The sequence below is a fragment of the Petaurus breviceps genome, unplaced genomic scaffold (assembly GCF_028583685.1).
Source record: "Petaurus breviceps papuanus isolate PSGF00001 unplaced genomic scaffold, PetGlider_PUasm1.0 151, whole genome shotgun sequence".
Classification (NCBI taxonomy): domain Eukaryota; kingdom Metazoa; phylum Chordata; class Mammalia; order Diprotodontia; family Petauridae; genus Petaurus; species Petaurus breviceps.
This window is the reverse complement of record NW_027185712.1, coordinates 33,186,846-33,209,700: the sequence shown is the minus strand read 5'-3', so window position 1 is coordinate 33,209,700 and position 22,855 is coordinate 33,186,846. Positions and strand designations below refer to the sequence as shown.

At 36.0% G+C, this 22,855-nt stretch overlaps 1 protein-coding gene across 2 annotated transcripts in view; it reads left to right on the top strand.

Annotated features, from left to right (window-relative positions):
• Positions 1-22,855, top strand: part of SEMA5A (semaphorin 5A) — a 679,502-nt gene that overhangs the window by 436,116 nt on the left and 220,531 nt on the right. For both annotated transcript variants that reach the window (XM_069077034.1, XM_069077023.1), the window contains one exon: positions 682-886. In XM_069077034.1, the coding sequence (XP_068933135.1) occupies positions 682-886 (205 nt within the window). The remainder of the gene's footprint in view (positions 1-681; positions 887-22,855) is intronic.

The window sequence follows — 22,855 nt, the reverse complement described above, 5'->3', positions numbered from 1 at the left end:
ATGTAATCCATTTATAGCCTTATAGACCCATTATTCCTATGGGAAATGTAATAAATCTTTGTAATGTTCCTGAATGCTGCATTTTGAATTTGGATCTCTGATTTAGCAGACAGATGTGATAAAATACACTTAGCCAGACAACTCCCAGGTGGCTACAAGTGAGCTGAGAAGTTATTAGGCATAAGTAATTTTAGCTAAAGTTAGCATAAACTTATACTCAATATTTTTACTCCTGTTCTATCCTCTTCAGAAGTTATGATATGACTGAAAGACATCCAAATGGGTGGGAGCTAATATCCAGGGACTGTGACAAAAGAAGTATATTCTTTAGCTAATTTGACACTGTGGTTATGTGGTATGTGTCTCTGTGTATATATGTATGTGTGTGTATATATACACACATCCATGTGTGCATATATTTGTGTATGTGTATATATGTATACAATACATACATATATAATTGCATATATGTATATATTTGTATGTACACACATATGAGGGAGGGAGGGGGAAAGAGAGGCAGAGACAGAGAGACACAGAGAGAGAGAGTGATTTCCACACTCTCAGTTCACAGGTACTGTTACCTAATTTTCTACCCTGCCACTATGTTTACCTAGATAAGTTGTGGTATGACAATTGATTGTTGACTACAGTAATAATATCATCTTTCCTCATTTTCAGTGTGGTACAGTGGACCAGGGCTTGTATGTGAACCTGACAGAAAGAAACCTTCAGGATGCTCAAAAGTTCATTCTTATGCATGAGGTAGTACAACCAGTTACTACAGTTCCCTATTTCATGGAAGACAACAGCCGGTTTTCTCATGTTGCAGTAGATGTTGTGCAAGGAAAAGACATGCTTTTTCATATCATCTATCTGGCTACAGGTAAGAGTTTTCCATTCTTCAGATGTGTGAATTCTTCATTTTACAAATTCTAATCTATAGTTTCAAGTTTTAACTTTTTCTGCTTCTCATTCATTACTACCTGCCTCCCTGCCACCCCACTCCTCTCCCACACACATAAAATATCTTCCTTTCTTGGTTACTCTTTCTATTTCTTCTTGGAAGTTGTGATCCTTAACCTTCTGTTTATTTTTTTTAATAAAAATGAGTTATGTCATTTCTTAACTAATATATGAAGAAAACATAAAATAATTTCCTTTTTGGTGGAACCTAATGTATGTCACTTAAGGTGTTTGAATTCTTTGCTGAAAGATATCATTAGGAGGACTCTGCCCTGTAACTGTATGGAAATGTATCATTGGGCCAATAATTTTTGCTCTAGCACAGAATTCTTATCAGAGAAGCATCCCAATAAGCACAAATGCTTTAGGTAACTCTACAGAAAATTTAGGTGAGAATTCATTAAATTATAAAGGACAATGGTATTTTTTAAATTTTATAGTCAATTGCAATTTCTGAAGTGCTACAGTATATAATCTCAAGGCTGATAATAAACCTGTTTCTGCATAGAAGCAGAATAATATATGGAGAAAGGATCAACCTTTGTCTCAGGAAGACCTGAGTTTAAGCCTTGTATTATATATATATATATATATGTATATATATATGTATGTATATACATATATATACACACATATGTATATATATATTAATAGCATGACTGTGAACATGTCACTTCACCCTTAAGCAACTCTGTTGAGACTACAAAATATATATTAAGTATATATCTGGCTTGATGGAGGGTCTCCACACTGAGAGTTTTCTAGAGCAAGGGAATCACAGGCCCAGATGAGAAACAGAAAATAACAGTAGCAATTCAACAGAGGTTATGAATCTACTCCAAGATTAAAGAACTCACTCTATACCTTTTTTTTAATCTCCCTATGCTTCCAATCTTCTCATTTCCAGATCCACAAAGATTTAATAGAGAAATGGGAAACTTGGAAATCAGTTGTCTAAACCTCTTACTGATGGCCAAGTGTGTGTGTCCTCTTTGAAAGTTCTCATGGTCAGATCAGGGTACACTGAGACTGATGTAAAAGATTTTATAAGAAGATAATAAAATTCTTTAATAGCTAGTAATCCAGTTCTAATTCCCTACACTTTGCACAATGATTCACTGTCAAAATTGGCTTTAATTAAGAAAGCAAAATGGGAAAAGCCTTAAGAATTCTAATCAGTGCAATAACCAATCATAATTCTAGAGTTCTGATTATAAAGTACACTTCATAGTTCCTAACAGTACTAACATACTTCCTAACCCTATACACTGGGTACAGAATGATATTTTTTTTAATCAAGCAGTACAATTTATTTTGCTTACCCCCAAGTGAGTAGAGAGAGTCTAACTTTAACATAAAGATCAAAGTCAAGACCTAGACTGAAAAAATAAGCTAAACCACACTCTCCCCCCCAAAACAAACAAACAAACAAACAACTTGACCATAAAAAGCTACTGTGGCATGAAAGACCAAGACATAAACTCAGAAGAAGAAAACAATGTGAAAGTAACTATGAGCAAAGCATCACAACATAAATGCTAATTGGAAACAAGTCCAACCAGAATTTCTGGAACAGTTAACTGAGATAAGGGGGACAGAGGAAAAATTATAAAAAGAAATGAGAGTGATATAAGAAAATTATGAAAAGATAATTCATATATTCATAAAAGTGGTGGAAAAAAGGAACAAAATAATAACTTAAAAAACAGAATAGGTCAAACAGAAAAAGAAATACAAAAATTCACTGAAGAATTCCTTAAAAAGAAGAATTGACTAAATGGAAAAAGAGGTACAAAAATTCACTGAAAAAATAATTCCTTAAATATTAGAATTTGTCAAGGATGAATTTATAATTCCACAAACATCAAGAAGGAATAAAACAAAGTGAAAATAATATAAAAGAAGAAAATATAAAATATCTCAAAGAATAAATATTTGACAGTGAAAATATATTGAAGAGAAATCATTTGAGACTTATTTGGACTACCTAAAAGTTATCATCAGAAAGAACATAAACACCATATTTAAAAAAAAAATAAGTGAAAATTACTACAATATCTTAGATCCAAAGGGTAAAAATAGAAATTGAAAGAATTCATTGATAACCTACTGAAAGAGGTCACAGATTGAAAACTCTCAGGAATAGTATAGCAAGCTTCCAGGACAAAAAGAAAATACATTAAGCAGCCAGGAAAAAGAAACAAACAAACAAAAATGATGTTCAAATACTATGGAACCACAGTCAGGATCTTACATTAAAGGAGCTAAGAATCTGTAATATTATATTCTGGAAGGCAAAGAAGCTAGGATTACAATAAATAATAACCTGCAATCAAAACTGAGAATAATCCTTCCGGGGTGAGGGTGGGGGAGGATATTTCAAGAAAATATAAATAGGACTTTCAAACATTCCTGATGAAAAGACCAGAGCTGAAAAGAAAATCTGACATTCAAACACAAACCTCAAGAGAAGCATAACAATGTAAAGATGAAAGAGAAATCATTAAGGACTCAATAAGGTTAAACTGTTTACATCCTTCTATGGGAAGATGACCACATATAACTCTTAAGAACTTTGTCATTATTAGAGCAGTTGAAAAGATTCCACAAAGACAGAAGGGATGGGCATGAGTTGATTATGTTGGAATAATCTCAGAAAAAATGGAGTAGTGAGAAAGAGGAATGCATTGGGAAAAGGGGGGAGGGATAAATAGAATGGGGACAATTATGTCACCTAAAAACACTGCACAAGCAAGAACTTTTACAGTTAAGGAGGGAAATAGGTGGTAATGGTGGGCAATGCTTGAATCTTACTCTTATTAGAATTGATTCAAAGATGGAAGAATAAACACACATACATCCATACTTAAATATTTCTGTACACATATATAGTTTATTTTGTCTCCCCTCTTAGATTGCTTATATATGTATGCAAATATCATATAATTATATATATATATATACATCCAAATACAAATATGTATACATTTATACACACACATGTACACATATGCATTTGTGTTTGTGAGTTTTGCCTATTGGAATACTTGTAAGATGTCAAAACCAAGGATTTATATCTACACATTCAAGTGAAAGATTGACTAAATGCCATTTGGAATCAGAGAACAGGTGTTCTGTAGAAAAGAAGACTGCTTGTCTTGTGTGCAGAAAAGGGGCATTTAACTCCAGAAGTGAAGAATACTGTCGGAGAAAAACCTGGAGGGCCTAGATACAAGAGGGTCAAGTCTTTTACTCCAGGAGCAATTAGAAATCTTAAAACTCAAAATAGGTCTTGGCAGGATATCATGTTTGAACTCCTATTGGCATTTTTTTTTAAGTGTAGAGGAACATTGCCGAAAGAAGCTAAAAAGGTTTTAAGGATGCCTGAGAAGTGAAGAATGCCTATCTGTCCAAAGATAAAACCTGCACATTAGATTAGTAAATGTGGATAAATAATAAATTATTATTTATTTAACTAAAATTAAAATACACACATGTGCATGTGTGTTTTTTCTTCTCCGTTAGAATGTAAGCTTCTTGAGAACAAGAACTGGTTTCCTTTTTCTTTGTAGCCTCTGAGATTTCTGACTGAATAAATGCTTAATAAAGGCTTATTGATTAATTATTACCTTCCTCACACTTTGCATTTCACTTATACTCATTGTTCTACATTACTCTATCTATTTTGTTTGTGGGCCCTTGCATTGCCTTTTCCCCAGGCCTGATATGTATTCCTTTCTCACCTTCTATTGGAATTCCGCTTCTTTCAGAACTCAGATCAGGGGCTTCCTTTTTATTAGGCCTTTCCTGGCAACCTCCTCCAAGCCCCCACTGGCAGGATACCCTGCCCAAATCTATTGTATAATCACCTTTTTCATATTCAATATGTATATATTCACTCATTTGTGTACCTTCCAAAGGTTAAGTTATAGATTAAAAGAATGTATTATTTTATCTTGTTCTGTGCTTTTAGGGCTTAGCATACATAGTAGTAATTTAATAAATGCTTATTGATTGATTGATTGATTGATTGATTGATTGATTGATTGATTGGACAATGCTAGGGTGAATAGTGTAATGCCCTACCAACTCAGGGACATCTATTTTTTAATTAGTTCCTAGAAAAGTAATAATGATAGTAAACTGGGGCGACCAGGTGGCTCAGCGAGTAAGAGCACTGGCTCCAGTGTTGGGATGACCTGGATCAAATCTGGGCTCAGATACTTAGCACCACACCCAGAAATAACTGGCCGTGTAACCTTGAGCAAGTTACTTAACCCCAATTGCTTTAAAAAAAATAATGATAGCAAACATTTATTTGGTGTTTCAAGTTTGCAAAGTGATTTACATATTTCATCTCATTTGATGATCAAGTACTTCTAGAGGAGGACTCAGCCCTTTAGAATAACTTCTTTGTCCTATATTTTACACCCAAAGACTCCTCAAGAAATCCTCATCTGACAAAAGAAGGTCTTATTGGTCTTAAGAACCCTTTACACTCTTTTTTTTAAAGCAATTGGGGTTCAGTAACTTGCTCAAGGTTACATGGCCAGTTATTATTTCTGGGTGTGGTGCTGAGTATCTGAGCCTGGATTTGATCCCAGGTCATCCCAACTTTGGGGCTGGTGCTCTTACTCACTGAGCCACCTGGCTGCCCCTATCCCTTTATACTCTTAAAAATTATTGAATATCAGGGTGGGTAGGTGGTGCAGTGAGTAAAGTGCTGGCACTGGTTTCAGGAGAATCCAAGTTTGGTTCCGGCCTCAGACACTTAGCACACACACAAAAAAACAGTAGCCGTGTAACCTTCAGCAAGTTAACCCCAATTGCCCTCCAAAAAGGCAAAAAAAAATAAATATATATATATTGAATATCCCAATGAAACTTTTGTTTATGTGGGTAATATCTATTGATATTTATTGTTTTAGAAATTAAAACTGACAACTTTAAAAATAATTCAATATTTGGGGCGGCCAGGTAGCACAGCAAGTAAGAGCACCGGCTCCAGTGTTGAAAAGACCTGGAGATCGAATCCTGGGCTCAGACACTTAGCACCCACCCAGAAACACCTGGCCGTGTAACCTTGAGCAAGTTACTTAACCCCCATTGCTTAGGGGTGGCCAGGTGGCTCAGCGAGTAAGAGCACCGGCTCCAGTGTTGGGACGACCTGGAGACCGAATCCCGGTCTTAGACACTCAGCACCACACCCAGAAATAGCTGGCCGTGTAACCTTGAGCAAGTTACTTAACCCCGATTGCCTAAAAAAAAAATAATTCAATATAACTAACAAATCTACTAAATTTTAACATGAACATTTTTAGGAAAATAACTCTTTTCCAAAGAAACAAGAGTAGCTTTATTTTATATGTTTTTGAAAATCGCTTTAATGTCTAGTTCAGTAAAAGAGAGCTAGATTCTAACATCTGCTTCTAGATTAAATCTGTTGTCAGGATTGAAGAAATCCAGCCTCATATAGAGGGTTATTTTAATAGGCAAGTAATATCTGAGTATTATTATGAAAATAGTTTTGACATCCATACTTCTGAAAGGGTCATGTTGATGCCAGGGGTCCTTGGACGACACTTGAGAACCACAAACCTAGATGATCTTATGTCCCTTCTAGCTTTTACATTATCTGATTCTGACTTCAGAGTAATTTCAAAGTCACCTTCATATTACAAAACTCTAAAGTTATGTATCTGCTTGGTTTTATAATTATATTTTCTAATCCATTGTAATTGTTCAGTGAAATCATTCTTCTTATTTGGTAGAGCAGTTTCTCCTGTTGACATGTCAAAAGTGCCTGCCCTGTGATAAAGTCAATAAACCACAAATAGTATGATGAAACAGAATCAAGGTCAAGTCAAAACAAACAAATCTTGCACAAATTATAGCCTCTGACTAGAAATTATACTCGAAAGAACTGGCATTTTAAACAATTCAACCTCATAGTAATTTGATTACCCAAATATCTTTTGACTTGTTTTCTTTCTAGGGCTGTTATTACCATCTGGGTGAGGAGAGATTAGTGCATGCTATCATAGCAGTTGGCATCTCCTAGGCTATCAGATTATATCTGATATGCAAATCAGATTAATGAAAATCATGTTTAATGTCTAATTTATCAAACAGGTACTCCAGAATGTCAACTTTCTTCACCCCTAAGCCTCTATGTAAGGGTAGCTAGGTGGCTCAGTGAATAGAGTGCTGGGCCTGGAGTTAGGAAGATTCAGTTTCCTGAGTTCACATCTGACCTCAGACATTTAGTAATTGTGTGACCCTGGCCAAGTCACTTATCATCAGATTCCTCATCCATGAAAGGAGTTAGAGAAGGAAATGGCAAACCACTCCAGTACCTTTGCCAAGACAACCCAAATGGGGTCACCAAGAGTCAGACAACTGAAACAACAGAACAACTAGAGCTTCTATATAAATGCAAATGTGGGGACAAATTTCCTTTTTTTTTTTTGTTTTGAGAGGGGAAGGTAGGGCAATTGGGGTTTAATGACTTGTCCAAGGTCACATGTCTAGTTTTGTGTGTTTGTGTGTGTGTGTGTGTGTGTATGTTAAGTGTCTGATACCAGATTTGAACTTAGGTCCTCCTGACTCCAGGGCCAGTGCTCTATTCAATGTGTCACCTAGCTGCCCTGACAAATTTCATTTACATTTTGTGTCCTATCCCTGAGTGCCACCACCACTTCTGTTTTCAAACAGACCTGTGATTTCATTGATGTAGAGGCAGGCCAGGAAATTTTCTTTACCAATGTATGCCAATATTTGCTGTGAAACTAATAGAGACTTGTGTGGGGTGGTAAGAGCTCAAGTGACCAACTCAGGGTCACACAGCCAGGATTTTTCACAGGTAAGACTTGAATCCACATCTTCCTGAGTCTGAGACTGACTCTCCACTATGCCATGTTGTTTTTCATGCTTAGCACATAAGAGAGCCAAGCTCAGCATATAGATAGATGTCAGATGGGAAACTGAACCCCAAACCTACCAATGTGTTTATGTTATTTAAAGGATGAAAAGAAAATAAGACATTTTCCTCCAGTTTTGATACTTTTACTTGAACAGGCTGCAAACTTGACCCACTTATTATTTTCAAAGCTTCCCCAACTTCTCACACTGTTTTTTAATCTTCTTTTTAATCTAAGTACTATCAACCACCTAGTGACTATGCAGGAAATTTAAATTCCTTATAACTAGGGATCATTTTATTTATCCTATTTATATCCCCAGTGCCTAGCACAGTATCTAACGCATAGTAGGTGCTTAATAATTACTTGATTAATTATATACATGCTTCCTATAACCCCTTCACTCTATTACTCAGTTGAGAAGTGTTCCATGACACACCATACTTTGAACCAGGTTTTCTGTTGCCCAGTCATTCCTAATATCCCTCTCTCCTGACATGATCTCTCATTGATCCAAAACCATAACCAGGTAGGACTTAGCCTATGTGACACTATCTGAGGGGAACATTTTCTTCTTACACCTAGAATCTTATAGTCTTCTGTTAGCTCATGCCACCATAGGAATTGGAGTCAGGGGGTTGATTGGTGGAAAATGACCCTTGGGAGAAGAGACATTACTGGGGAAAGAGGAGGTCCATCCCCTTGTACCAACCTAACTACAATAGCAGTTACTACTATTACTATTGACCTAAGTGAACTAACTGTCCTGGCTACTGATATATCTAAGCTCTTTCCTTTCCAGTAGCTAAGCAGATAATTAAAATTTATGATTCTATTATTTGATTTTGCTTCTTCCATTGAAAGAAAACAGGTGTGTTATCCAATGGATAAAATAATAATAGGCCCCTTCCAAAAAAAGCAAAAAAAGAATAGGTTTTGGACACTGCTATGTCAGCCTATGTATTTAAATTAATTTGCTGACATCACATGGTACAGTGGGAAGAACAATAAATTTGAAGACACAAAACCTGGGTTCAAATTCATTTTCTGCTACTTTCTGTGTATAATATCTGGCAAGTCCCTTAATCTTTCTGGGCCTGTTTGCTCAAATGCAAAATTGGGGTACTCAACCAGATGACTACAGAAGTCTCTGAGCTACTGTAATTGTGGTCTGCAAAAGCTGTGTTTTTCTTTGTTAACAAAGATGATATTAAAAACCCGTGATGAGAAGGAAATGTGCTTGTCCAGAAGTGATAAGGAGATATAACTGAAGCATCCTTTGTGTTTCAGCAATGAATATAACATATTTTTATGTTATCTGACCAGAGTTAAAGATGCATTCTGAGTTGACAAAATGGAATTGTTTCTTTTGTGAATTTAACCTAGAGTTGAATGGAACTCCCAATTGGGGACTAATTAGAAAAAAAAATAATAAATTAGCACACCAGACAAGACATCAGGAAGAAGCCCAAAGAAAAGAATGGTTAATAAAAATTATTTCCCCTTTTCAAGTATATCTCATAAATGAGAAATAGCAAACCCATTTTAACTCTTTGAACGTGTGAAATGTTTTGAATCAAACCAATATTTCCTTCTATAAATATGTACTTTACTGCCTTCTGTGACTGAGGGCTGCCATTATTTTCAGAGGGCCTAACTGAATGACATTCAAGAATGAAAGTTGTTTGAGATTAAAATGTTTTAGCTGTGCTGTACTGAACCAGTCAAATGTTCATTGCTAATTTGGAGGGCTCTTAGTTTTGATTTGCTTTGTATGTGGCTAAAGATTTTAAAAGAACATAGGTCACTAATGCTTGAATTTTGAAATTTGGCATTATACTGAATCAAAATAAATGATATTCCTTTTTTGAGAAAACATTACATCAAAATACTGTGTGCTATATACTGGGAGAGTCAAAGATTAGGAAACACATGGAAACACACACACACACACACACATTTTGAATCAGCAGCTTTTATTTGGAACTTGTATGTATGCAGGGAAACCAGGACAGATTCCAAAGGGGAAAATGTGCTCATGAATACAGAAACTTTTAGTTTATCTGACTTGCTATTTCAGTGAATCCAGAGGTGACATTAAGAAGAACCATTACATTACATGCATATGTCATGATTTTGCACATGAGCCTAGGAAATTCAGTAGGAGTTATTCATTGCCTTAGGAGGAAAAGATATATTTGAATCTCAAATGTACATAGTCACTGTTAGTTCATTTTCACCTCCAAGATAACAACTCTACCCCTTAATAAATAAATGAATTGCATTTCTAGAGAGCTGTAAAGGAACCTAGTGGGAGGAAGAGGGGAGGATGATACCAATCTGTGGGAAGCAAAACTTCTGAGTTGCATAGAGACAACATATACAGAAGATTCCATGAGTGTATTCCTGGCCATGTGATAGAAAAGGGTGTTTAAGCTGCAAGAACAATGATGAACACTATTATAGAGTACTACATAAGATTTCTTTACATCTAATAGTTTGTCACAACATAGGAAATGACAGTATTTAGAGGCAGTCAATATAGATGAGTCTAATATTCTGATACTAAAAAACATAGTTCTGCCATGGGCTCAAGAATATTGAAACAATGCGGTGGAGCACAGCGAGTAAGAGTACCAGCCTCAGAGTTGGGATGACCTGGGATCGAATCTGGGCTCAGACACTTAGCACCCACCCAGAGACACCTGACGTGTAACCTTGAGCAAGTTACTTAACCCCAATTGCTTAAAAAAAAATATTGAAACAACGGTGGAAAAGCGTTTGGAAGCAGGCTACAGCAATGTAATATAGTAAACTCTTAGTTATCTATGGATTGTTTACATATTCTCTAAATTATTTGTTTAACTTTGATGGCTACACAACTTAAGAGAGTAACCTAATAGCTGATATATTCTCCCATTTTGCTCAATTTCTTTCATTTTTCACAGCAGGAAATGGAGACTCAGAGTGGTTGAATGAGAGAAACAGTCATGCCACTATCAACTCTTATATACAATATCTGAACTTTAAGTCCAATATGGTTTTCTTGACATTGAACTTATTCTAATACATATATTATTGTAGCAGCAAGCACCCTAGCATACCCAGGATGGCTGCTAGCACAGGTTCTTTGATCTGCTTTTCTAAAGGAAAACAACTCAAAAAGTGTTAACAATCTTACTTTATTCAAACATATATCATGTACCTAGTTCAGGGGAAAAAGTCAGCACTCTGAACTTCAGAGAAAATATAAACTAAAGTTATAAGCACATAAAATATACAGACAGAGAAAATAACACAATTCAACAGACCAAGAGAAAGTGCTTCTAACTGTCTGATCATCACATACCTACATAGTTAGTTACCCAAGAGAGAAGCACTAACATCTGTGTTTTCAAAGCCGGGGTACTCAATGGCTGCCCAGAGTCTCATCTGGCCAAATCACACAACTCTTCCCATAAATGAGCCCCAAAGCAAAACCTCACCTCAGAGGTAAATTTAGCTTTCTCCAGGGTCAGAGAACTTCACAAGCCTCCAGACCCACTGCCTAATTACAAAGTAAAAAAAAAAAAATGGGCCTTCCTGGAAAAAAAAAAAAAAGCCTTCCCTAACCAAGCTTCTCTTGTTGTGCTCCAAGTAAGGCCTAGGGCAGGGAAGATCCTCAAATTCCATAACCATTACAATTATACAATATCCTGTTCCATAATTACCTGTTTTTTCTAATCTCCCTACTAAATTGTAAACTTCATGATGATAGGTAATCTTTCCTTACCTAAGATGTTTCTTCCTAGTGCCCAATAGATACTCTGCATATAATAATCACTAAATAAATGTTTACTGACTGGATGAATAATGATGTCAAATCAACAACACATTCCTTTTCCTTCTAATAAAGTAGAAACTCAGGCCATTTGTTGTAAGAGAATTTTATGTAGGAGAGATAACTATCAGCTGGGAGAATTCATGTACTCTGTTTATCTGAGATGGACTGTTAAGGAAGAGGAGGATTAATATATTGTGGTGTCAGAAGTTTTAATGTAAGATGTACTTTTAAAGTAAAAACATCTATTGGACAAAGCCCTTTTGGTTTCCTTCATTTGCAATAGAAGACTATATTATAACTCAGGAAGAATTCCCATTTTGATTTTGTTCTGTTAACTGGAAAAGGTATGATATAGTGCAGATGACTATGTTATGAAAATAAAAAGTGCCTGGGAATTAGAAAAAGAACATTTCCTGATGGTGTCTTAGAAATGGAACTCCTCATTTTGTTGGAATTAGTTGGAAATATATGTAATTATTTATGATACCATCAGCAAAATCTTTTTATTTGCTAGCCAGCTTTTTTTCAAGTGAACTACATCTGTCTCACCTCCCCCATGTTCACTTTTTATTAGAAGGGTATAAGGCTAAGGCAAGACAGATTATCTTGGTCTAATATGAATTAAAAGCAACTCTGTTTTGTTTACTTATTTCTGTGTTTTGGAGATCAGTATGGCTTAGAAAGAAGACACTCTGAATGCAGGGTATTGTAGGGGAATGAGTGCTAGATTTGGAGACTAAGAACATGACACAGCCATTATTACATCCTGAGCTTGGCACAGTTTCCTTATCCATAAAATTAGTGGGTCTAGTCAAATAACTTCTACATTGCCTTCTTGTTCTGGATCTATGATCCAATGAATAAATCTAGTATAATACAGTGAAATTTTTATACAGAAATATTTACTTCCAAAGGTATAAAACCAAATATGGAAACTCATTATCCCCAATAGTGGGGGGCATAATACTCCTCTCTCCAACCCATGCAAACCTCAGTTTCTGGGGAGGAAAAGAGGGTTAGTTTCACAGCTTAGGTTCCTATAGGATACCAAAAAACACAGTTCCAGCTTCAAGCCCAAAACTCTCCTTAGGTCAAGTTGCAGGAATGCTGACTTCTCCAGGCTTCCATTTTGGGCTGACTGGGTACCCCACTTGTAATTTTGGACTTAGAGGTTGCCATAGTTCAAACTCCTGGTCCTAGGGATTATCTCCAACATCTGAAACTGATTTTTAAAAATGACACAGAAAAGAAACAAACACCCGAGACACATTTATTGGATCAGAGGTAAAAGAGAGATAAGTAGGAATCTCTCTTCTCTCCCCAATTCAGTTAATAGGGTGCATGCTAGGCTGGAAGATAGGGGTCATCAAAAGAACACAACCAAAAGATAGTGGAAAAGATCATTACCAGCTTGTTCTCACTACTTTAAAAGATGCAGGCAGCTAGTCAAGGAAGCTACCCTCACCCCATGGTAGAGAAGGAAGTGGATTCCACATGTTAGACAGACTGGATATGCCCAAAGGCCCAGCATACATTAGGAGAATGTGCTAATCTTAGTTGGCAAACGGAAAGAGAAATCTGGTCTTTTCTCTCCCAGGTTATCCCTACTAATGTGAATTGACCTGTTGCGGGCGTTTACCCTTACAACAGATCTAGACGACTAGCCCTACGGCCCTCTTACTTACCCATCCCGGGTCTTCGGTCGTCACTGGCCCCTCACGGGGAAAAAACACCAGACAGAAGGCGGAGGAGTGAAGCGGGGTGGTTTATTCTTCAGCAGTTACATGGCGGAGAGAGAGAGAGAACCCTCTCACACGAGAAAATATATAGCGAGTTCGAGCCAATCATATCGCAGTCTTACATTTATGGCCTTATATGGTGATCACCCCATCAAGCTTATGGCCTTATATGGTGATCACCCCATCAAGCTTATACATATTCATTCAAAGCAACCATGGCACCGCCCATAAACCCCTCCCCCTCCCCCATCATTGACCTGTGCCTTTTTTTGTTGCTTTTACCATTAATATCTAAATGTTCAACTGTTGTTAAATAATTAGGCTTCTAAGTCCGGCCATTAGCATATATTTTACTTTTATCAAGGAGTCTAGCCCTCCAGGTGTAGGAAAATGTGGCCTTCTAGCTTCTTGGGTGCAGTCTTATGATTGAGTCCAAGTTTTACAGAACAAATCCATTTATTAAGGGAATTTGTTCTGTGAAGTTTGGATTCAGTCAAAGGGCTGCACTTTAGGACATAGAGGGCTGCATGTGACATCGAGGCCATAGTTCCCACCTCTGGACTGTTATATTGCTACTCTTTCTGAAAAACTAAAAGTATCTCAAAACTCTCAGGGGAAAACATGTTGGGATGTCACAGAAACTCTTAGTAATATTACAGCAACTCTACAATTAATCCCGAACATCTGTAGTTGGTAGGAAATAGTAATATTTATATAGTAATTAATATTTCTTAAAACAAGACAACAAGCATTTATGAAGCACTTTTTACATGTAGGCATTGTGCTGTGCTCAGGGACACATTACCATTCTGAAGAACTAGTAGATGGTTGACCTTCAGATGCCTGAGACCCTAAGATACAAATGCAGACAAAAAAAGGAAGTCCTTGCCCTCCAGGATCTTACACTTCCCATTCTCAAGGGAAGAAAACTTAGCAAATGATGGTAAAAAGGGAATTGGGGGTGGATGAGGACACAAGATAACTTCATGTAGGAACAGTTTCTTACTGTCTAAGTCTGGAAAGTCAGAACCAGAGTTAAGAAAAGAATGGAAGGTAATAGCCTGTGCCTCCCTCCAAATGAAGTCCTGGGAAGAACTCACTAATGGGAGAAGGGGGGCAGTAGTCCATATCCATTTACTTTCACATTCATTACAAAGCTTTAAAAAACAATTAGTCATCTTTTTACCTATTTTAGATATCACTTAAGTCATAAAGAGTTTAAATAGTTTATTTAGGGTTCACATTGCTCATTAATGGTAGATCTGAATCTTGAACACAGGTGTCTTGTCTTCCAAAACAGTGAAATTTTTACTAAGTCACTGCCTTCTGATGTTCTGTATTACAATCTATTTTTATTTTTTTGCTTTTTTGGAGAGCAATAGGGGTTAAGTGACTTGCCCAAGGTCACATGGCTAGTTTTTATGTTAAGTGTCTGAGGCTGGATTTGAACTCAGGTCCTCCTGACTCTAGGGCTGGTGCTCTACTCACTGTGCCATGTAGCCACCCCACAATCTACTTTTAAAAATTATCTCATTGTGTTTCAGAGTAGATTGCCTTCTCATACTTCCCAGCTTTTTAACCTGTCTCAAAATGAATTGAGGTAAAATATGTAATGTAAAAATATCATTTAAATAGGCTCAATCCATGCAGCCCTAATTCAATATAAAAAGAACTGAAACAAGATCTTACATAACAAGATTTGTCTGGCAATATATTCTGAATGTGTGCTTTAAGTAATTTTTCATTTCTTTAAACACTTATGCACACATGCACATGCACGCACACACACACACACACACACACACACACAACTTTCAACCTAGAAAATAATATTTGTTCCTTGAAGTCTATCAATAATTAAAGCTAAAACTAGCCTTTTGATTGAAAAAAGTAATGAGATCAGAATCATCTCTTTTAATAAAGTTGAAAGGCAAGCAAATCTTCAAACATATGCTGCACCATCTTTGGGAATTTGTGTTCCAGAAAGTTGAACTTTAATTGAAATTATTTTTGTAACATCCAAAAGCTTTAGTGTAGCACAATAGTGTATTAATCTGATGAGGGAAAAAAGTGTTCTGGCCAAATATATGATTGCAATTACAAAATAAATGCACAAAAATTTCATTTCAAACTTATTTTTTTGTTTTAAAAAGTTTTTCTGAATCATCTCTGTCACCACAACTTTCTTATTCTGTTAAAAAATGAAAAGAAGGGAAACTAAATTTTATATTAGTTTTACACTCCACTTTTAGCCATTGGAATTAGGAAATATTCTAAGGATATTTGAGAAAACAGAAGGTAACAACTCATCAAAACCCAGATAACCTGTTATCAAAGGAAGTAAAACTGCCTTTGAAAAAAGGAAATGTTTATTTCAGGAGATGATGTGGTGGTGGAGGTTGTGGCTGTGGTGATGAAAATAAACAATAGCAAAAAAGAGGCAGGTAATATGGTTTAGTGAATAGAGGGGAGTCTTTGTATCTGGAAGAACCTAGTTCTAGTTCAGTCTCAATCCTAAAAGGCATCTTGTCCTTGGCTAAGGAACTTGAACTTCTCAGTGCCCCAGGCAGTTTTCTCTAATACTGTACATTTCAGGGCAAGTGCTGATTTTCATTGTTATGTTGAGTTTCCTCTCCAAGAGCTCTGATACATGGCAAAACACTCAGCTACTAACTCTCCCCACCCCAAATTCAAGACATGTATTAAAGGCCTTTGAAGTTTAGAAAACACTTTTACATAAATTATTTCATGACACTATGATGCATAAGTACTGTCAACATTATTATTTTCATTTTTATAGATGAGGAAACAGAGTTTCAGAGAAGTTAGATGTGTTCTTGTTGCACAACTAAGTGGCAGACATAAGGATGGTACTCAGGTCTTCTGATTGCAAGTCTCATGTTCCATTTGCTGGTATGTTATGTACTATGATAAGTCATAGCACTTTTATTGCAATGAGGTCGCAGGAATAATAGGACTCTATTCCCTAGTGCCTACCTCTTTGCTTGCTGGTAATATGGTATATAGTGGCACATTCACTATGTTCAGGACACCAAGGGACCATTTAAATGCATTTCTACTGCAGCACATTGGACACTTGGGGAGAATTCAGTTAAGTGTTTAGTAGACGATATCAGAGAGTCAGTTGTCATACATTCTGGCTATAGCTGAGTATGGGTTAGTAGCATCCTTAATAATGAATAAGATATTAGTTTAATTTTCTTTGCTTAGAGGTTCATGTACTTAAAATAGCCTTTATGTAGTAAAGAAACATAATTTTTGAGGTAAATATATAAATTGAAATTAGTAATAGTAGCAATAATAATGGTGGACTTAATAGCAAGATTTCAAGCTCTGTGTCAGTATTCCTCTTTATCTACTTAGTGCCTAGCACTGTGTGTTTTTTTTTTTAAGCAATCGGGGTTAAGTAACTTGCTCAAGGTTACACGGCCAGTTATTTCTGGGTGTGGTGCTGAGTATCTGAGCCCGAATTTGATCCAGGTCATCCCGACACTGGAGCCAGTGCTCTTACTCGCTGAGCCACCTGGCCACCCCTAAGAAATTGGGGTTAAGTAACTTCTAGCACTGTGTTTTGTACATAGTAACAAATAAATGGCTGAAAGATTATTAGTAATTATATATACATATATATCTACATATATATGTATATGTGTGTAAAGAGAGGAAGAAACAGAGAAAGAGACAGAAGAAGAATCATAAAAGTTTTTCTAATCTATGTTTCTATATAAGACATTTTTATAATTATAATTAAAAGTGATTGATGTGTTCATTTGCACATTATACACACACAAAATTGGTCAAAGAGTAGTATTAAAAAAAAATTCTGGGTTTGATTGTCAAATCAAAGACAACTTTTCTTCCCCATTCACAGACTCTTAATTTTATTTAGAAATACCTGCCATTAGAAAGAAAAGGACGCGGGGCGGCCAGGTGGCTCAGCGAGTAAGAGCATCGGCTCCAGTGTCGGGATGACCTGGATCAAATCTGGGCTCAGATACTCAGCACCACACCCAGAAATAATAACTGGCCGTGTAACCTTGAGCAAGTTATTTAACCCCAACTGCTTTAAAAAAAAAAAAAAGAAAGAAAAGGACAACCTAGTGAGTGAATAACAGAGTCACTAGATAGAAATGAACCTTAGAGATCATTGAGACCAACCCTCTCAGAGAACAGGTATGGTGGGTCTATGGGGAAGAAGTGACTGGCCCCTTGGTTACACTTGCAGTTAACAGCAGAACCTAAGCTAGAAGCAGCATTTCTTCAGTCCAGTGTGTTCTGCCCCAGTATTCAGGATAGTGCTTATGTAGAAGGGTGAACAGAGGGGCAGCTAGGTGGTACAGTGAATAGAGCACTGGCCCTGGAGTCAGGAGGAACTGAGTTCAAATCTGGCCTCGGACATTTAACACTTATTAGTCGTGTGACCTTGGGCAAGTCACTTAACCCCAATTGCCCTTCCAAAAAGCAAAAATAATAATAATAATAATAATGAAGGTTGAATAATATACATATATATATTAAACTGAAATTAATGTGTATTTCAAAGGGTTTCTCTTTTTTTCTTTCCATCTTCTCTCCTCTGTTTTCCTTTCTTTTTTCCTTGCTCCCAGAGCACTGAGTGGAGGAATATGGTCAAAGTTAGAGGGTAAAGGAACCATTTAACTTTAATATTTCTCAAATAAAAAATTCTTTTTTAAATGAGGTCATTTTCACCTTTATTCTCCCTTCCAAACCATTCATGATTTTAGAGAATGAGAAATAAAGTGATTATTCAGACATAAAAATATTAGAAAAATTAGTTGTATAATATCACCCTTCTTCCTTCTGAATTTGATTACTTTATGCAAGAAGACTTTATGTACCTTTATGCCTCTCTGTGCCTGGTAAAAGCAAGATCTATATTGTTTCTGGTGATTTAGAGGACATCTATAAGGAGATTCTTATGATTTAAAAAGTAATTTTTCATTCATGAACATCTATAATAACCCTCAGAAGTGAGAAATGTAAAGTAGTTTCACTGCAGCATGCTTTCCCTTTATGCAGCACATCTATTTTGAGGTTTTCTTTCTTTTTTTATGGGTATTTTCACTTATTAATCTAGTGACATTGATTTTTTTTTTGTTTGTTTCTTAGAGGTCAGTACAAATAAGGATCTGCGTGGAGGTCTAGACTAGTGACCTTATTTTATGGAAATTGAATCCTTTAGCATAATTATTTTAAGAATAAATATGGAAACACTGTGCAAAAGAGTACTGAGAGGTCTAGACTTTTTCTAGGCAACTTTGTCAGCTTCTTTTTGACCTTTTATTTCCTAGAAATTATTCAGTTCTCTTCCCACAGTGGTTTTTTGTTTTCTTTTTAAGTACTAACAGCATGGCTACCAATGGCATCTGTAATGCTTAACAATACATTCTTATCTCTACAGTCATTGTGTCTAGGCATACAGCCAAATTACAGCAAATATATCAATATTCCTATTTAATGGAACAAGTTGGCAACTTGCCAATTGAAACTAGTGGGGAACATAAGTAATTATTTTTCTGCCTAAAAAAAAGCCATTCCTTTCCTAACAAGAATCCATAATCACAGAAATGATCCACCTTGTTGCTGAGATAGCTAACATGAAACCCTCAGATAGGTTATGAACAAGTCCATGAAGACATCAACTGACTTAGAATTGTTGCCACCTCTTGCTTATCCTGATGGCAGGACTCATCACATTAGTTTTGATATCCTGTAAACCTAACACATGACATTTACATTCAGAAATTCAGATTTGTGGTCTGTTTATCAGAGCAGAAAGGTCTTAGAAGTGATTTTTTTCCCAAAAGATTGGAGAAAGACCATTATATGAGGAAAAAAAGGGAGAGAAAATGATTTCTTTTTCATTGTCATGTGATTATGTAGGAGAAGGTGCCCTGGATTTATAGTGATAAGAATTAGTTTAGAATCATGACTTTGCCACTTGCTATTTGTGTGACCTTTGGCAAAATACTTCTGTCATCTCAGTTTCCTTATATGTAAAATCAAGGAATTGCACAAAATGATTTTAAGTGTAAATTCCATATATATCCTATTAGCCTGTGAGTTATTTATATTAAACACATTCTAACTTAAATACTTCATCATTTACTTTGCTTTGGTTTTAATTATGTCTATGAATTTAAAAAAAAACATCCTGTTTAACATTTGGGAAGTTACTTAATCTCTCTTATTAGTTTATCCTTCTGTAAATTACAGGGTTGGGTAAGATGCTCTTTAAGATCCCTTCTAGATATGTAATTCTGTAATTCATTAACATCAAGAAGCTGATTTATGTTTTATTCTATCCCTTGAAAATCTCAAGCAACTAGCATCAAAATGACCAGCATGGCTTACAGAGACAAAGCATGATCGGGAAGTACTGTTATGAATGACCCAAGTTGACATTTTCTTAGCAAAAACCCTGGAATAGTTTGCCATTTCCTTCTCCAGCTCATTTTATAGACAAGAGAGGGAACTGAGGCAAAGAGAATTAAGTGACTTGTCCAGGGTCACACAGATAGTAAGTGTCTGAGGCCAGATTTGAATTCAGGAATATGGGTATTCCTGACTCTAGGGCTGGCATTCTATCCACTGTATCACCCAAAGAGAATCTAGTTTAGGATAATCAATACAAATCTAGGCTTTATTTGAATTATAAACCATTTCAAGTATGATCCTTATATTAAATAGGGCCAAGCAGATATTATCATCAAAGGAATACCTTTTATATTTTACAGAGTTCTGTTTATCTCCATTAGAGCTATTGGGAATTGATAATTTTCTGTGATAAATGATGCATATGTGTGTGGACTTTTTTTATTCTCTTTAAACCCATTCACAAAACTCCTGATATTATTAGATACTCTGTTCACAAACTATTAGCATTTGGGGCTCTATTATTAAAAAAAAAACTTTGCATAATGTGTTCTTGTTCCCCTAATAGTCTCTGTACTATCTAGAGAATTAAATATTGCATTTTCTGTGATACTTTTGTTGTTCATAAAAGTATTTGAATAGGTAATATCATTTTTCATTATTGTTTGCTAAAAACTAAAGATAATTCATTGATAAAACCAAGAAATCACCATGTCTTCCAAAATGTATTTGCCTTAAGCAAGACAGAATTCATATCCTATGGTCATGAACCTTTTTCTACATGGTAGGCAGGCTGGCAGCTGACTTCACTAGTTCTATAATGAATTGAAGTCATCAATGCCTGCCAATTAGTCAATTCACTCAGTCCCCCAGGATTTGCTTTCCTTTTAGCTCCTTGATTCAGAATTCTGATATGTTCCTCTCTTAGCATAATTCTCTATCCTTCCTTCTTTCACATCCCCTGCCTCATTCTTCCCTCTGCATGATCTCTACTCCCTTTGCTCATAGGATCATAATTCAGATCTTTATCTTAGATATCATTTAGTTTAATGGTCTTTATTTTATAGTTGAGGAAATGACCCCTAGAGAGGTTAGGTGACTAACTTGAAGTCACACAAGTAACAAGCAGCAGAGCTGGGATTTAAACATCAGTTCTCTGTCACTCCAGCTTTCTTTCACATTCCATTTTTACCATTTTGACCCTTGTGATGGATAAAATGTTCAAGAGGAATAGTTTCTGGATAATTAATAAATTTATTAGTCATGCTAGTAGATGTTTAATAAAAGGGGAAATGACACTTTTGAATGCAAAGATCCCTTGTGAAATCCACTCAACACTTATATGCCCTTGGAAGACTGGGTATTCTTGTGGATGGTGATCAACTCTGATTGACTAATGATTAATGAGAATGAATGTTAAGCTCTGAAACAGCTAATCTCCAATTTTTCACTATCTTTCTTCTCTGTTCCTACTCCTTATGTCTTTAGTGCTGTTGGAAGAAGTCAGGAAACAATGCTGATCGGGTTCAATACATATTTATCCTCTAACCTCAAGGTGCTTTCTGAATTGTCCTGCAATACATATACCTTAACCTTTAATTCTACCCTCACCTCCCTTACACTTTCTGCATGGCCCACAAATTGACTAGCCTTCTTCACATCTCCCCCAAAGTCTAAAAGCTCTCTGTGTCCTCATCCATTTTCTCCTTCCTGGTCTCAGGGTAGTGTTGTGTCTTTATGTCAAGACTATAACCTTTCCCCTTATGCCCTTAATATCATTCTATCCTGCTTTCTTATTTTCCATCTCTTCTCTCTACTGTCTCTTTCCTCTCTGTCTACCAAGCTGTGATTAGGTCTCTACTATCCTAAAAATAGCTTTTTTGACTCTGCTGTTCTTCCAGCATATTTTATTATTTTTCCTCCCTTTTGTTGCCCAAGTTATTAAAAAATATACTCTTTGTCCCACCTTCATTATGATCCACTCATTCTTCAACTTCCTGGAATCTGGTTTCTCTCTCCATTTTTCTACTAAAACTTTTTTCTTAAAAAACAGCAGTCTCTCTCTTAATTGAAGTTACAAAAAGCCCTGAGTACAAATCTGGTCTTAGAAACTTAACTAGTTTTATGACCTTGGCCAAGTCACTTAACTGACTTCAGTTTCCTCATCTCTAAAATGGGGATAATTATAATGCCTACCTCTCAGGGTTGTTGTGAGATTTAAATGATAATATTTGTAAAGTGCTTAGCACAGTAGCAGAGAGGTGTTATATAAATGCTAGCTATAATTATTATTATTGACAGTAATAATAATAATTCTTTTATTTTTTTCTGATGTATTTAACATTGTATATTATTCTCTTGTTTATTAATCTTTTCTCTTTTTGTTTTTGCAATGCTCCTTTTTTCCTGTTCTCATTTGTATGAATTTTGTCTCTGTTTTCCCTTGAATCTCCCTCCTGCCCTGTCACTTCTTAGTATATAGTCCTCTTCTTTCACTATATACTGTCTCTCTTGGAAATTTCATCTGTTCCAAAGACTTTAATTTTTTTTCTATTTATACAACCAATTAAGGCAAGGCAACAATCTTTTAAATGTACTTATTATATGCCAGGCACTGTGCTAAGCACTGGGAATGTAAAAATGAGTAAAAAGTAATATAGCTTCTCCCCTCTAGCAACTTCAATTCTAAAGGGGAAAGATAACATATTAAAAGGAAAGGGAGGATGACCTGGATCAAATTCGGGCTCAGATACTCAGCACCACACCTAGAAATGACTGGCCATGTAACCTTGAGCAAGTTACTTGACCCCGATTGCTTTAAAAAAAAAAAAAAGAAAGGGAGAGGGGAGAGAATGCCACATGGAGGCATGGTGTTGAAGTCAGAAACTCATCCAGGAGGAGAATGAAGATTGGCCACTTTGGTCCTTTCCCCATCCATAATGGAGGCTCTAATGGGAACTCATCTATGGGAGAAGTTGATTAGAGTGGCA